The following is a 16,304-nucleotide window of genomic DNA, read 5'->3' on the forward strand; positions in this document are numbered from 1 at the left end:
CCTTGTGGCAGAGGCCAGTGTGCTACTGTCTCCAAAGATGTTATAAATACAGGAATACCTGAGTGGCTGGGTTTGTGTTCCATAAGGAGCAATGTAATAAAACTAGGCACAGGCTTTAAAAAAAATTTTGTACTCTCATTCATGAGAGCAGCTGCGAATCTTAATTTAACATCTCCAAAGGATAGCACATCAGCTGGTACAGTCCCTGGAGACACTATTGCGGCTGAAATCAGTTTGACATACAATCAACTTGTGTATAGATGCTACCTTAGGTACTGGTATTTTTTTTTAATTTTTCTTTTCTTTTTAAAGCTGCTTTGGATCCACAGTAACAATTATTTCATTCTCCTTTACACTTGTGTACTGGAAATGACATTAAATAGTATTGAATCTTGGGTTTAAAGCACCCAAGTAGGAATGGATTTGGTCCTGTCCATCATGAGCAAAGCTCTCCTTACAATTGAGCACATCTACGTGAAGTGTGTCACAGGAAAGCAGCATTCATCATCAGGGACACCACCATCCAGGCTATGCTCTATTCTCACTGCTGCCATCAGGAAGGAGGTACAGGAGCCTCAGGATCCACCTCACCAGGTTCAGGAACAGATATTACCTCCAACCACCAGGCTCTTGATCCAGTGGGGATAGCTTCAATTGCCCTATCACTGAACTGTTCCCAAAACCTATGGCCTCACTTTCAAGTTCACTTCATTTTATGTTCTCAATATTTATTGCTTATTTATTAATTTGCACAGTTTGATGTATTTTGTACACTGGTTGTCCAGCCTGGTGGTATGGTCTTTCATCATTTGTTTCTTGGATTGTTTATTGTGACTCATGCATACTTTGAACAACCCTTGGACCTCTTTTTATATATTGTTCCATAGGATCTGACTAGCCTACTTGATGTTTAAGTACAGGCAGTCCCCGAGTTACAAACGTCCGACTTACAGACAACTTGTACTTATGAATGGACTGTCCTAAAGCCTATTGTATTGAAAGTTTGAGATAAATACAATGGTTCGTAGTAACAAACGCACGCACTACATTGTGACACTCATGAAAACATTGTGCAGCTTCAGCGGTTCATCGGCTTGAGGAAGGAGAACACCGTCTGCCATTTTAAGTCGGATCACATTGCTGTTAATACTGTGTGTAGCTTTGTGCTTAGCTTAAATTTTTCTTTTATTTACCATGTCTTCAAAGCGCAAATCCGATGCAAGTGCTGGTGATGGATCAAAGAAAAGGAAAACAATCACAATTAAAAATAAGGTGGAAATAATAAAGCGATCGGAAAGAGGTGAAATGCCATTGGTCATCGGAAAAGCATTAGGCTGCAGTCGGTCAACGACTGGAACAATTTTAAGGGATAAAGTGAGAATAATGGAGCATGTGAAAGACCCTGCCCCAATGAAAGCTACAATTATTACTAAGCAATGCAGTGGTTTAATTATTGAAATGGAAAGGCTATTAATAATTTGGTTAGACGATCAAAATCAGTGAAATATTCCTATTAGCCTTACTTTGCGAGAAAAGGCTTGAAGCCTTTTCAATGATTTAAAAGCCGCACGTACAGCAAGTGAAGGTGATTGTGATGAAGAATTTGTTGCGAGTACGGGGTTACCTCAAATGCCCCTTCTGGTATGCAAGACATCGATGGCATTGTATGTAGTTACTTTTATTATTATGTTTAAGTGTCTTATATGCACAGAAAGGTAAAATATATACCAACACAAACATTTGACTAACTGATGCTAAACAAGACCGGATGTACCTATTCTGACTTGTGTACAAATCCAACTTAAAGATGGACTTAGAACGGAACTCGTTCGGGGACTGCCTGTATCTCAGTAATTGCAACTAAATTGGTTTTACCACTCTTGCACGTTTGTGTATTAATAATCCCTCGGGTAGAATAATGAACAAGACATCGCTTGTTGTCACTGAGAGTTTAATACCTGAGTTTGAAGATTTACAGTGCAATACAGATTCAAACCACACCATTGAACGCCTGAAATCTGGAACCAAGCCTGAAGAGGGTCATTGCTGTCCTGTCAGTGCTAGGCATTACACCACGGAGAAACAATCAATTGCTTGTCCTTTGCTGGAAGCTTTGGAAAAGGATTCCCCCCCCACCCTCCTAAATACAACACTGCCTTTATCCATGTCTGTAATGCTGTCAATCCACATTGCTTGGAGTTCCATATTGCCCATGCTCCAGTGTCCCTCAAGCTCAGCAACTGTGCAACAAAACCTTCCTGATTGAAGACCGGATTTGTGGGGGAAGTGTCTAACCAGCTTCCCCCACCTCCCTCCCACCCCCAGGAGAACAGGAAAAATAGGCTGTTTGCCTCAATACTTAACATTTGCAACAGTACAAATGATGTAATACATGATCAGTTTATTCCCCCAGGAGTGCATGAAGGACAGACAAGAATATTGTGCAGGCTTTTGGGAATATTAAAATTTTCTAGCTATTTTTATTTCAGTGATATAGCACAGACTAGGCCCTTCCAACCCTTTGAGCCATGCTGCCCCATCAACCTCCAACAAACCTGATAATTAACCTACCACGTACATCTTTGTACTCCGGGAGGAAGCAGGAGGATCCAGGGAAACCCAAGCATTCCACAGGGAGGATGTGCTGAGACTCCCTGCAGAGCATCACTCTGCTACACTACCCCCAATCTCCAAACTCTTCTAGCTGTCTAGCAACAGGTGTGCAGCATGAATCCACAGCTGAATCAACACCTTCATGCTGGTGAAATAGTGAGCAAACCCCAAGGAAGTTCCATGTTGCTAGTGTCCCTGGCTGGTATTTCACCTCCTGCCTTCTGTGTCCCATTAGGATGCACCTCCAACAATGATGTAATATGTTTTATAATCCCATGCTTTTATGCTGTATGTTATGTATTGTTCTTAGTCACCATCAGGCTCAGCAAAGATAGCACAATCAACACCCAAGCAAAGCATAAACACGAGATTCTAATGAAAGGGCCAGAGATTCAATGAAGAGTCAAAGCATAAACATGAGATTCTGATGAAAACTTCAATGAAAGGTCAAAGCACAACACAGAATCCTGCAGATGCTGGAAAGCCACAGCAACACAAAATGCTGGAGGAACTGAGCGGGTCAGGGAGCATCTATAGAAATGAATAAACAGTCAATGTTTTAAGCCAAGACCTTGCATCAGATCTGGAAAGGAAGAGGGAAGCAGCAAGAATTCTTTCCCCTTCCCCTTCAGTGTTGATGTTGTGACAAGGCAAAGGCTAAGCTAATGTCCAGTCAGGGATAGTTTACAGATTGTGTGCAGTCAACCCAGGCAAGAGCACAGCTTCCTCTTGTAGAGCAGGGGACGGGAGCCACTGGGCATGCCAAGACACAAGAAGAATGCAAGGCACACACTAAATTATTGGACAATTACTAACTCTAAGGTATCATTGGTTGTTAGCTTGTAGTTTCTATTGGCTATTAACACTTGTTGTAGTGTGATTGGCAATTGATTATGCAAATAAGGAATTTGCACATACAGTTACCAGTTGGTCAATAACTAGTCAATTTTCTATAAAAATGTCTTTTCATTGTTTAGTTTGGTGACGGGGCCAGGCTATTCTCCTTGTGCACAATAAAGTGTGATTGAGGAGCTAGTCCAGTTACTCAACAACACCAGTACTGATGAAGGGTCTTGGGGCAAAATGTTAACCCTTTATTCCCCTGCATACATGCTGCCTGACCCGCTGTGTTCCTCCAGATCATCCAGCTGGAACCTACTGATGGGTGGGGTAGGCAAAAGCACAAGGGTGACAGGAGATTAAAAGAAGCAAGTAAGCAAGATCCAAGCAATGACCCACTATTTCCAAAAGCTAGAATGCCCAGAGGCTTGAGTGATAAGCACCTTCCATTATTCTGAACATGTGGTCAGCTGGTCCTAATCGTCCACAAGGGACAAATTCTGGAAGGAGACGTAACTGCAATTGTACACAACAAAGAGCCAGAAACCATGGCAGACAGGAGAGAAGGAAATAGAACACTGGGCTATGGAAAACAGGCTCTGCAGTTTCCCAAATAAAGTTGTACAAAGAAACAACTAAAACATTGCATTGCTTCTCAAAAACATAATTTGCAAACAACCTATTGATATTTATATATTCTTTGTTGTACTGTTCTAACCCCGGAATAATAATTCAAGAGAAGGATCCCAAAGCAAGTTCTATTAAATATTCCTGTTGCATGGGAGCTGTTTGTAAATGTCCCAACTGCATGGGGACAGACAGAATCTGAGTTGAACTAATTACAATTCAAATACAGTTTAATCCTACTTACTCTCTTTGGTGTCATGCTATTTTTTTTTTAAGAAAGGTCCTTGAGAAGCAGAACAAACTGATTATATAGACACAAGTACAGTTTCTTCCAGAGCCTATTCAGGCCTCCATCTGATGAGCCAGCTCCATGCTGCTTGCCTCAGGTCGTTTCTAAGGCTCCCATGTTACTGAGCTGCTACTTAACGAGCATCTGGACTTCTTGCAGCAGACGTTGTCCAGACAAGTTGCCTGGCTCCAGCTTCAGCATCTCACAGAGATCAGCAATACTGCCCTTGTAATCCTGAAGAAATAAAAAGTAAAGCCTATTGCTCCATTTCCAACTGAGATTAAAAAAAGATTAGCTGTATTTGTCATGTGTACATCAAAACATTGGAACCTACAGCGGTGTTAGAAAGTTTATAAACCCTGTAGAATTTTCTCTATTTCTGCGTAAGTGAGCGATATTTTGACTAGATCTTCATGCAAGTCCTAAAACTAGATAAAGAGAATCTAAAACATTATATTTAATGGTCCAATATTACATGTATTTGTTGGGAAAAGTACGTGAGCCTTTGCTTTCAGTAATAGGTGCTTGTACAGCAATAACTTCAACCAAATGTTTCCAGTAACAGTTGGTCCATCCTGCACATCGGCTTGGAGGAATTTTAGGCCATTCCTCCTTACAAAAAAAATTACTTCACTCTGGGATGTTGGTGGGCTTCATTGCATGAACTGCTTGCTTCAAGTCCTTTCACATTTCTACAGGATTAGGTCAGGACTTTGACTCAGCCATTCCAACACACAAATTAGCTTCTTTTTAAACCATTCTGTTGTTGATTTACTCCTGTCTTTCTGATCACTGTCTTGTTGCATCATCCAACTTCAGTTAAGTTTCAGGTGACGGACCAGAAGAACTGCTTCTCTCTCTCTCTTTCCACAGACATTACCTGACCTGCTGAGTATCTCTGGCATAACATGCACAAAATGCTGGAAGAACTCAGGCAGCATCTATGGAGGGGAATAAACAGTCAACACTTCAGGCCAAGAAACTTCATCTAGACTAGAAAGGAAGGAACAGGCAGTCAACTGTTTATTCCTCTCCATAGATGCTGCCTGACCTGCTGAGTTCCTGTAGCATTTTGAGTGTGTGTTGCTCTGGATTTCCAGCATCTGCAGAACCTCTTGTGGTTATGAGTGTTATTGACTTTTCTGTTTTTCTTTCAGATTTCCAGCATCTGTAATGTTTATTTATCAATATAAACATTCAACTGTGCTCTTAGAAAGGCTGTTTTTAAATTGAAAAGTAAATGAAGGAACTATTAATCAGAATAGAATCAGGTTTACTATTACCGGCATATGTTGTACAACTTTAAGTTCAATACATAGTAATAGAGAAAAAACTGAATTACTTTGAGTATATACAGTATATTAAATCGTTAAATTAAAAACAGTAGTGCAAAAATAAAACCCTTTCTGAAGTCCACAATCAGTCCATAATTCAAGTCACCAAAGCTTGATCAGATAAGTCGTTTATAAAGGCTATCTTACAGGTCAGATGTGGTTTAAGAAGGAATACCAGAGCATGGTTTTGGTTTATTATCAACACAAGGTGGTTTGCAGATGCTGAAAATTCAAAGCAACATACACAAAATGCTGGAGGAACAGCAGCAGCATCTATGGAAATGAATAGATAGTCGCCATTTCGGGAGAAGACCCTTCTTCAGGACTGAGAAGGAGAAGAGGAAGATGCCAGAATAAAAGGTGGGGGGCAGGGAAGGAGGGAGGATAGCTCGAAGGTGACAGGTGAAGCCAGGTGATCGGGAAAGGTCAGGGCTGCAGAAGAAGGAATCTGATAAGAGAGGAGAGTGGATCAAAGGAGAAGAGGAAGGGGTGGGGGGGGGGAGGCAGGTGAGAAGTAGTGAAAAGACAGAGTGGGGAATGAGGGGTGTGAAATCCAGAGTAACGCACACAATGCTGGAGGAACTCAGGTCAGGCAGCATCTATGGAGCAGAATAAACAGTCAATGTTTGAGGCCAAGGCACTTCATTAGGACTGAGGAATCCAGAGTAACACATACAATGCTGGAGGAACTCAGCAGGTCAGGAGCAGAATAAACAGTCAATGAACAGGCACTTCATTAGGACTGAGGAAGCAAACTGCAAGGTGACAATGCCCATGCAGTTGAAGGTAAGGTGTTATGAAGAGAAACAGACACGCAGAACACCGGGACTGTTTAGAAATCTGAACTTGCCTGCCACGTCGTTCTTACCTTCAGCTCTTTTCGGGCCATTGCGCGGCGGTAAAATGCTTTCAGGTTTTGGGGGTCCAGGCCCAACGCAACGGTACAGTCCCTCTCTGCTTCACGATACTGCTGCAGGTTCAGGTAGCACAGTGCTCTGCCAGGAGGACGCAACAGACAAGGTCAGGCAACAAGGCAGACTGCTGACAAAACACAAGCCACAGGCTGGTGGATCTCCCATTGACGGAGGGGACCATACAGGTTTACCTGCATGAACATGATGCTGAGGACTAATAGTCGTCACCACACAGGTCACGCTCTCTTCTCGCTGCTGCTATCACAAAGAAAGCACAGGAGCCTCAGGACTCACACCACCAGGTTCAGGAACACTTATCGCCCCTCAACCATTAGGCTCTTGAACCAAAGCAGTAACTTCACTCAATTTCGCTTATCCCATCATTGAAATGCTCGAAAGACTCACTTTCAAGGACTCTTCATCTCACATACCTGATATTTATTCTTTATTTATATTCATTTATTAATATTATTTCATGATGTATTTGCACCATTTATTGTCTTTTATGCACTGGTTGAATGCCCAGTTGGTGTGACCTTTCATTGATTCTATTATGGTTATTGTTCTATTATGGATTTAGACCATAAGACATAGCAACAGAATTTAGCCATTTGGCCCATCAAGTCTACTCCACCATTCAATCCTATTTTTACTCCCTCCTCAGTCTTCTCCCCATAACCTTTGATGCTGTTTCCAATCAAGAACCTATCAATCTCTGCCTCAAATACACCCAATGACCTGGCCTCCACAGCTGCGTGTGGTAACAAATTCCACAGATTTACCCCCAGCTAAAGAAATTTCTCTGCATCTCTGTTTTAAATGGATGCCTCTCTATCCTGAGGCTGTGCCCTTTTATCTTAGGCTTCCCCCACCCTAGAAAACATTACTTCCACATCTACTTTGTCCAGGCCTTTCAACATTCGAAAGGTTTCAATGAGATCCCTCCTTCTAAATTCCAGTGAGTACAGACCCAGAATCATTAAATGTTCCTCGTATGATAACCCTTTCATTCCCAGAATCATCCTTGTGAACTTCTCTGGACCCTCTTCAATGCCAGTACACCTCTTCTAATATGAGGAGCACAAAACTGCTGACAATACTCAAGGTGAGGCCTCACCGGTGCCTTATAAAGCCTCAGCATCACATCCCTGCTCTTGTACTCTAGACCTCTTGAAATGAATGCTAGCATTGCATTTGGCTTTCACACCATCAACTCAACCTGCAAGTTAACCGTTAGAGTGTTCGGCACAAGGACTCCCAAGTCCCTGTGCATCTCAGATTTTTGTATTTTCACCCCATTTAGGAAATAGTTCACACATTTATTTCTTATACCAAACTGCATCACCATGCATTTTCTACCCTTGCAGTTTCCTAACTCAACCCACAAGGATTCAATACAGCTTTCTACTGATTTGATGGCATTCTTTACCAGCAGAGCCACACCATTCGTCTGCCTACCTTCCTATCCCAATGATACAATGCATAACCTTGGCCATTTTGCTCCCAACTATAACCATCCTTCAGCCACAATGCAGGGATGACCACATCATACCTGATAATCTGTAAAAGTGCAACAAGATCATCCACCTTATTTCTTATACTCTGTGCATTGAGATATAAAATTTGAGTACTATATCTGCTACCCTTTTTGATTGTGCAGCCCTAATGCACTGGTATTCACCCAGTTGGCTGCAATTTTGTCCTGTCATCTGCCTGCCTTCCTGACAGTCTTGACTATACATTATCTCTGCTTTTTTTAAAAACCAATTATTCTATCCTGAGTCCCTTAACTACAGTTACTACCCCCACTTCCCGCCAACCTAGTTTAAACCCTTCCCAACAGCTTTAACAAACCCGCCCACGAGAATATTGGTCCTCCTCGGGGTCAGGTGTAACAAGTCATACCTCCCCCAGAATTATTGAGTATGCCCTAAAGGAAGAGAATATCAGGATTGTACATAGTGACATACTGTATGTGTACTTTGATAATAAATTTACTTTGAACTTAATTGTGTGTAGGCCATGACTTGATTATGTAGCAGAAGCTGGGACTAGATCATAAGATATAGGAGATGAATTAGGCCATTTTGGCCCATCGACATTCAGTCATGGCTGATTAGTATTTAATTCTGTTAAAGATTTTTAAAGACCAAAGATTAGCTTTATTTGCCAGATGCACATCAAAACATACAGTGAAATGTGTCATTTGCAACTGGGATCAACACCCAGCAGAGTTTGGCCACGTGCTGGGGCAGCCCGCAAGTGTCACCCCGCTTCCTGTGTCAACATAGCATGCCCACACCTTATTAACCATAACTAACTCTTCAGAAACCGGAACACCCAGAGGAAACACACACGGTCACGAGGAGAACATACAAACTTCTTACAGACAGCGCGGGAATTGAACCTCGGTCACTGGTGCTGTGAAGCATTTTGCTAGCCGCTAGGCTGCGGGCCACCAACATACCTGTTTGTGTAGGTGGTAAACTCGCTGCTGTTCAGCTTCAGACTTGCAGTGTACTTGCTAACTGCCTCTCTGTACTGTCCCTTCTTCACAAGCAGGTTCCCTTCTTCCTTAAGAGACTTAGCTTGCTTGAGGCTGCTGGAAGCTGACAAAAGCAAACACTGAGTATAGTTCACGAGAGGCCACGTTTGCTCACACACCTCACATGGTTAAGCTACTGCTTCAAGTGCTGAATGTCACTCCGGACATCAGGCTAACCTTCTCTATCCTCCCCAAGCCCGTTATCCCTCCCTTCACCATACCCCAGCCTGCCGCAACATCCTCACACCACAGACCTCCCACGCACATCCTCCAAACTCTCTTCTGGTGAAGGCTCTCAGCCCGAAATGCCGAATGTCAATTATCCTCCACAGCTGAGTTCCTCCAGCATTTTGTGTGTGTGTTGAACTCTTACAGAACTCCACATCACTGTGATTGACTGAGACACACACACACAACCCCCCTCATCATTTCCACCACAGATGGCAAAGTGTGGTCAGGAGCCAGTCTTTGCTGTTTGAGAACCATCAGAGTTGCCAAGGAGACTGAATACATCTCCCAGAGGTGAGAAGCCAGTCTCGATCCCACAAGGTCCATATGCTGCTAGACTTCAATTTTCCAGGTGGAAAAATACACAGTCATTGAAAAACCTGTTTTATTTTACTGTGATACAGTGCACAACAGGCCCGTCCAGACCTTCGAGCTACACTGCACAGCAATCCCCAATTTAACCCCAGCCTAATCACAGGACAATTTACAATAAACAATTAACCTACCAACCGGTAGGTCTTTGAACTGTACGAGGAAACCGCAGCACCCGGAGGAAAATCCACGCATTCACGGGGAGAACGTAGAAATTCCTTATAGGCAGCAGTGGGAATTGAACCCAGGTTGCTGATACCATAAAGCTTTGCGCTAACCACAATGCTACCCTTGGTCGTGGAGAACTACTACCCTGAAAAAAGTCCTGCTGACCTAATCCTTCAAACTGCACCTGGACCATATCCCACCAACCTCTCCCAATTCATGTATTTATTCAAACTTCTCCTAAATATTTCAACTGAACCCACATCTACCACTTCTGCTGGCAGTTCAATCCACACTCAAAGTGAAGTGTGACTCAAGTGTTTAACATCACCCCGATGGCTCTGTGATTTCTATTTCTGGACATCCCAATTAACAAATATTTTATTGCCAACTACCTCGTTCGGACTTCTACCTTTAAAAAGCTGATCAAATCATTGCTTGACAATCTAAATTCCAGAGTGCATCTGCAGATGGCATATTCTTAACCTTTAGAACGCAAACAAAATGACACAACAGTTGGGTCTGATCCTCTTACCCGAATTGTCTCCATTCTGCTGCACGTTTATCTTCTCTGTGCCTGCATTTCCAGGAGTGCTGGCTCTCCAGTTGTGCTGGAATGCAATAGGTACTGATGGCAGCGGAGGCAGTTTATCACGCCAATTGCTCCCATCCATGTCTATCAACACCTTCCTCATTCTACAAAAGGCGTGGAGGACAGATAAACACAGATGATATGGTATGTGAGAAAACACCTGGGAACATGGTGTACAGTTTTGGTTACAGGAACGATACCATTAAGCTTGAAGTATAGAGAAGATTTATGATGCTGCTACCAGGCCTGAGTTACAGCAATAGGAACAGGATAGCAGGCTAGGAGTAAGATTCCTTGTAGTGTAGGAGACTGCAGGGTGACCTCATAGAGGTCTATAAAATCATGACCAATACCTGGTCGATGGAGCTAGGCAGAATAACAGTTTGGCAAGGAATAATTGAGCCAAAAGGTCTTTTATTTACTGCGCTGTAGTGTTCTTATAGCACACGGCAGAACAGGAATGGGAAATGGAATTTTAAAACGTTTGGTTGCTGGGAAGTTCTGATTTAGGTGGATGAAGCAAAGCTGCTCCAGGTACACTCCCCCTCCGGGTCTCACCCATGTACAGGAGGCCGCATCAGGAGATGAGCCTAGGCGAGGACTGTTTGGGGCCCTGAATGGATGTGAGGGAGGAGGTGAACAGACATGTGTCACACATTGCGGGGGTAAGTGTCAGGAGGAAGATTAGTGGAGAGGGACGACTGGGTGGAGGTGGCAGGTAGGATCCCTATGGAGACGGCGGAAGTTGCAGAGAGGATGTGTTGGATGCAGAGGATCACGGGGTTGTAGGCAAGGCTAAGAGGAACTCCATCATTGATAGGGCAGTGGAAGGATGGAGTGAGTGCGGATGTCTGGGAAATAGAGCTGGTGCAAGTGAGGGCAGCGTCAATGGTGGGTCATCAACCAAATGTCAACTGCCCATTTCCCTCCACAGATGCTGCCTGATGTGCTGTTCCTCCAGCTTCTTAGAAAAAAAAGAACATTACAGCACTGAACAAATGATGTGCCAACCTTTTAACCTACTCTAAGATCATTCTAACCCCTCCCTCCCACACAGCCCCTCATTTTTCTGTCATCCATGTGCCTCCCTAAGAGTTTCTCAAATGCCCCTGATGTGTCTGCCTCTACCACCACCCCAATTCTACCACCGTCTCTCGTTTAATTTTCTCGTACTCTCTGCATAACACACTGAAGACTGCTGCAGGAAAACAGGTTCAGAAATGACAATGAGTCAATCATTTCATTCCCTTGTGGACATTTTATTTATTGATTGGTTTATTATTTACCGAGGTACAGCACGGAGTAGGCCCTTCCAGCCGTGCTGCCCAGCAATAACCCGATTTAACCCCAGATTAATCACAAGACCAATTAACCTACTAACCAGTGTGTCTTTGGACTGTGGGAGGAAACCGGAGCACCTGGAGGAAACCCACGCAGTGACAGGGAGAACATACAAACTGCTTACAGGGAGCAGTGGGAATTGAATCCAGGTTTCCTATACTGAAAAGAGGTGTGCTAACCACTACGCTACCATGTGCACCTTTTCACCACCTGCTCACCACACACCTGTTCATGCCATCCTGTGCAGCTTGAACACCGCCATCCACCTGGGTTGCTGTCCAGTAGTCCACAAAAGCTTGGCGGTATCGTTCCAGTGCATCATAAGCCGCAGCACGACGAATCAAAGGCTTTAGCGCAAAGGGAACCAGCTCCAACGACCTGGCAGGAGAATGACAGGGCAGAGAGACAAGCACTCATTAGACTGAACGGACTTGGAAGCATCATGTCCACTTTTGGTCACATTACAGGAGCAGGACCTTTAGCCCATCATGACTGAGCTAAAAATACAACGTACTAAACTATTTCCCTGCTACCTGCACGTGATCCACATCCCTCAATATTCTCGTGCCTATCAAACTGTCTCATACCTTCTTCAACCACCACCCCTAGCAGCCCACTCCAAAATAAAAATCCTTGCCCAGAACAGATCCTCCGGCCCACAATATTGTGACAATCCTTTAGCCTAATCTAGGATCAATCTAATATTTCTCTCCCAAATAGCCCTCCATTTTTCTTTGAAAGGCCCCTAACGTACGTCTCCACCACCACCCCTAACAACCACCATCTCCGTATAAAAAAAACCTACCCCTGACATCCCCTCCAGATTTTCCTCCAAAGTTTTAAAATTACCATTATTATGTGCCATGACACATGTCAATATCATCATGTCCTGTATCGTATGACGTGGACAATCATAACCTTTGACCAAGATTGTTCTTGGCAAATTTTTCTACAGGAGTGGTTTGCCATTGCCTATTTCTGGGCAGTTTCTTTACAAGCCGGGTGACCTCAGCCATTATCAATACTCTTCAGAGATTGTCAGCCTGGTGTCAGTGGTCACGTAACCAGGATTTGTGATCTGCACCAGCGGCTCATACGACCATCCACCACCTGCCCCATGGCTTCACGTAACCCTGATCGGGGGCTAAGCAGGTGCTACATCTTGCCCAAGGGTGACCTGCAGGCTAACGGAGGGAAGGAGAGCCTTACAGTTCCACCCTGCCACAGATTTAAAATGATGTACCCTCATATTAGCTATTTCCACTCTGAGAAAGTCTCTGGTTGTCCTCTCGAGTTATTAAAACAATTAGCTCATGAACATACACGGTACAGTCTTTAATACAGTCACTGCAATTTCCGATCTTCAGATAACAGGCAGCTCGGTTTGAATACAGGACACTCAACTCTTCAGGCCACTTCTTCCCTGAGGAAGACAGAAAAACTCAAGTCACCAACATTCAGCAAACGGGCACAAGTACACCCTGTACAAACAACAGAGCAGGAAAAGGGAACTGACTCGGGGTAGGAGTAAGAGGGGTGTGAAGGGGATCTTGGTGATGGGAAGCTGGTACAGATTCTAGGAGAAAAGAGATCAGGATGTGGGTAGGAAGGGGATAAGAGATGTACTGTGGAGAGCATTCTAACTGGTTGCATCACCATCTGATATGAAGGGGTCACTGCACGTGATCTGAAAAATGCTACACAAAGTTGTAAACTCAGGCAACTCCTTCCTGGACACTAGCCTCCCCAGGATCAAGGACATCTCAAAAAGGCAATGTCTCAATGGGCAGCAGCCATCATTAAGGACCCCCATCATCCAGGACATACCGACTTCTCATTGCTACCATCAAGGAGGTACAGGAGCCTGAAGACACACACTCAGCGATTCAGGAACAGCTTCTTCCCCTCTGCCATCAGGTTTAGGCACAATCCATGAACCCATCAACACAATCTCACTATTTTTTCCTTTCTTTTTGCTCTACTTATTTAATTCACCTATGTTTTTCTTATTCTACTTTATAGTTCCTTTTGCGTTCTGCAATGTACTACTGTCTCAAAACAACAAATTTCAGGACACCTGCCAGTGGGGAAGGGTTCAGCGGGAAGGCAGCAACGAAAAGGTTAAAATGTGTATCAGGGAACGTGGAAAGGGGGCAAAGGGGAAGTGGTTGGAGGGCAGTAGAGCCCACTGCTCTACCCTCTCTATACCCATGACTAGGCATAGCTCAAATGCCATCTGTAAGTTTGCTGATGATACAGCCACTGCTGGGACGATCTCTGATAGAGATGAGAGGGTGTACAGGAGCAAAATATACCAGCCAGTTGAGTGGCAAGACCAAAGAGCTGATTGTGGACTTCAGGTGCAAGACGAGGGAGGGAACACGAACCAATCCTCAGAGAGACTGGACATGGAAAGGGTGAGCAGTTTCAAGTTCCTGGCTGACAATATCTCTGAGGATCTAACCTGGTCCCAACGTATTGATACAGCTATAAAGAAGGCAAGACAGCGACTATATTTCATAAGGAGCTTGAGGAGGTTAGGTTTGTCACCTAATTCACTCACAACCACCCCCCAGCATATCACTATTCAGTGCAGTCTTTAATATGGTCACTGCAATTTCCAATCTTCAGATAACAGGCACCCCTCCCACAAAAACTTCTACAGAGGTATTGTGGGAAATATTCTGACAGGCTGCAATGCTGGAGTGGGGGAGGGCGCGCCTGCACAAGAGAGTTGTAAAATTAGTAAGCTCCATCATGGGTACTAGTGTCCGAAATACCAAAGACATCTTCAAGGAGCAGTGCCCCAGAAAGGCAGCAACCATCATCAAGGACCCCATCACCCAGAACATGCCCTCTTCTAACTGTTAAGAGAAAGGCCAAGGAGATGGCGGGGGTGAAGCCAAAGTGATGGGGAGAGGGGAAAGTCCAAGGGGACGACAGGAGGATGGGAGGGAGGGGGAAGGATGGGTGGGTGAAGGTGGGGGACGGAGGAAGGGGACAGGGGGTTTGGGGGAGAAGGGGACGGGGGGGTTGGGGTGAAGGGGACGGGGTTTGGGGGTGAAGGGGACGGGGTTTGGGGGTGAAGGGGACGGGGTTTGGGGGTGAAGGGGACGGGGTTTGGGGGTGAAGGGGACGGGGGGTTTGGGGTGAAGGGGACGGGGGGTTTGGGGGTGAAGGGGACGGGGGGTTTGGGGGTGAAGGGGACGGGGGTTTGGGGGTGAAGGGGACGGGGGGTTTGGGGGTGAAGGGGACGGGGGTTTGGGGGTGAAGGAGACGGGGGCTTGGGGTGAAGGAGACGGGGGTTTGGGGTGAAGGAGACGGGGGTTTGGGGTGAAGGAGACGGGAGAGTTGGGGGTGAAGGGACGGAGGCATTGGAAGTGACGGGGAGAATTATTTTCACCTCCTGCCCCTCCCTCTATGACCCCATTCCCCTTCCACCCCCGTTACCAGATTGCTGTAGCCGGCCGATGGCCTCCGAGTAGCGGCCCACCGCCTCTCCGTAGCGCCCGTGCTGGAAGAGCTCGTTGCCGGCGGCCTTCAGCTTTGCCGCCGCGGCTTGAGGGCCTGAGCCTGTAGCCATCGAATCCAGGAGCCCGTACTCGGATTGACGGGGGTAGAAAGTGACCGGGCTGCCGGGGGGTTGGAGGCTCGTGGATGCCTGGAGAGCCGCGGCCTAAAATTGAGCCGTGAGCCAGGAACTGATGCGAGTGAAACACCGGCACTGGTAAGGGGAGGTCCGGACTCGGCCTCGGGCCAGGCCCCGCCCTGCCTCCTTTAACCAGTGAGGCGCCAGCGCGTCTACTCGCCGCCCAAGGCCCGGGCTCACCGGGGCAAAGGCACGGCCAGAGGGGCATCCGGCGGGTAGGCAGGATGGCGCTGAGGCCAAGAGCAGCCCAGGTCATGCCGAATGGCTAACTCCAGACCCTCTGTTCTCATCCACAGAGGACAGGAGGGAGAGGTTGACCACACTGGGGAAGAGAGTTGGGGTAGGGGGGAAGACACTAATTCCCTCACATATTAAGGTAATAAAGAGATTAGGGTTTGCTGGATAAACTCAGTGGGTGAGAAACATCTGTGGGATGAAAGGGACTGTGGAAATTTCAGCTTGAGTTCCTGTAATGCTTCCTCTAACTTCCAAGGGTTTCGACTGGAAGCGCTAACAAACCCTCCTCCATCCCCGCAGATGCTGTCCGGCCCACAGAGTTCTTCAGCAGGTTGCCAGAGGGGAATTGAGCTGAGGCCAAGAGCAGCCCAGTTCTCCCTGAATAGTACAGCAGGATGGAGGGGCTGAGTGGCCCACTGCAGACTCTACAGTACTGTCAAGCTGCATTTATTTAGGAGAATTTCGGTCTGACATCGACTGTTTATTCCTCTGAATTAATGCTGCCTGACCTGCTGAGTTACTCTGGCATTTTGTGGGTGTTGCTCAAGATTTCCAGCA

The 16,304-nt window shown here is 45.6% G+C and overlaps 1 protein-coding gene across 1 annotated transcript; it reads right to left on the reverse strand.

Annotated features, from left to right (window-relative positions):
* Positions 1–1,934: 1,934 nt before the first annotated feature.
* tomm34 (translocase of outer mitochondrial membrane 34) lies at positions 1,935–15,618 on the reverse strand. The gene is made up of 7 exons (XM_059981026.1): positions 15,311–15,618; positions 13,184–13,283; positions 12,086–12,238; positions 10,463–10,623; positions 9,085–9,226; positions 6,572–6,698; positions 1,935–4,603 (listed from the first exon to the last, which is right to left on the reverse strand). The coding sequence occupies exons 1-7, from the start codon at positions 15,441–15,443 to the stop codon at positions 4,499–4,501; spliced, it is 921 nt and encodes a 306-aa protein (XP_059837009.1). The 5' UTR covers positions 15,444–15,618; the 3' UTR covers positions 1,935–4,498.
* Positions 15,619–16,304: the final 686 nt, after the last annotated feature.

The sequence above is a fragment of the Hypanus sabinus genome, chromosome 9 (genome assembly GCF_030144855.1).
Source record: "Hypanus sabinus isolate sHypSab1 chromosome 9, sHypSab1.hap1, whole genome shotgun sequence".
NCBI classification, from domain to species: Eukaryota; Metazoa; Chordata; class Chondrichthyes; order Myliobatiformes; family Dasyatidae; genus Hypanus; species Hypanus sabinus.

Excerpts from the sequence above, each read along its gene's own strand:
- tomm34 (XM_059981026.1), bottom strand. The coding sequence starts at position 15,443 with ATGGCTACAGGCTCAGGCCCTCAAGCCGCGGCGGCAAAGCTGAAGGCC. Across the intron at positions 12,239-13,183 it reads TGTATTAAAGACTGTACCGT|GTCGTTGGAGCTGGTTCCCT; the intron begins GTATGTTCATGA and ends TTCTCCTGCCAG. Across the intron at positions 4,604-6,571 it reads TGGCCCGAAAAGAGCTGAAG|GATTACAAGGGCAGTATTGC; the intron begins GTAAGAACGACG and ends TTATTTCTTCAG.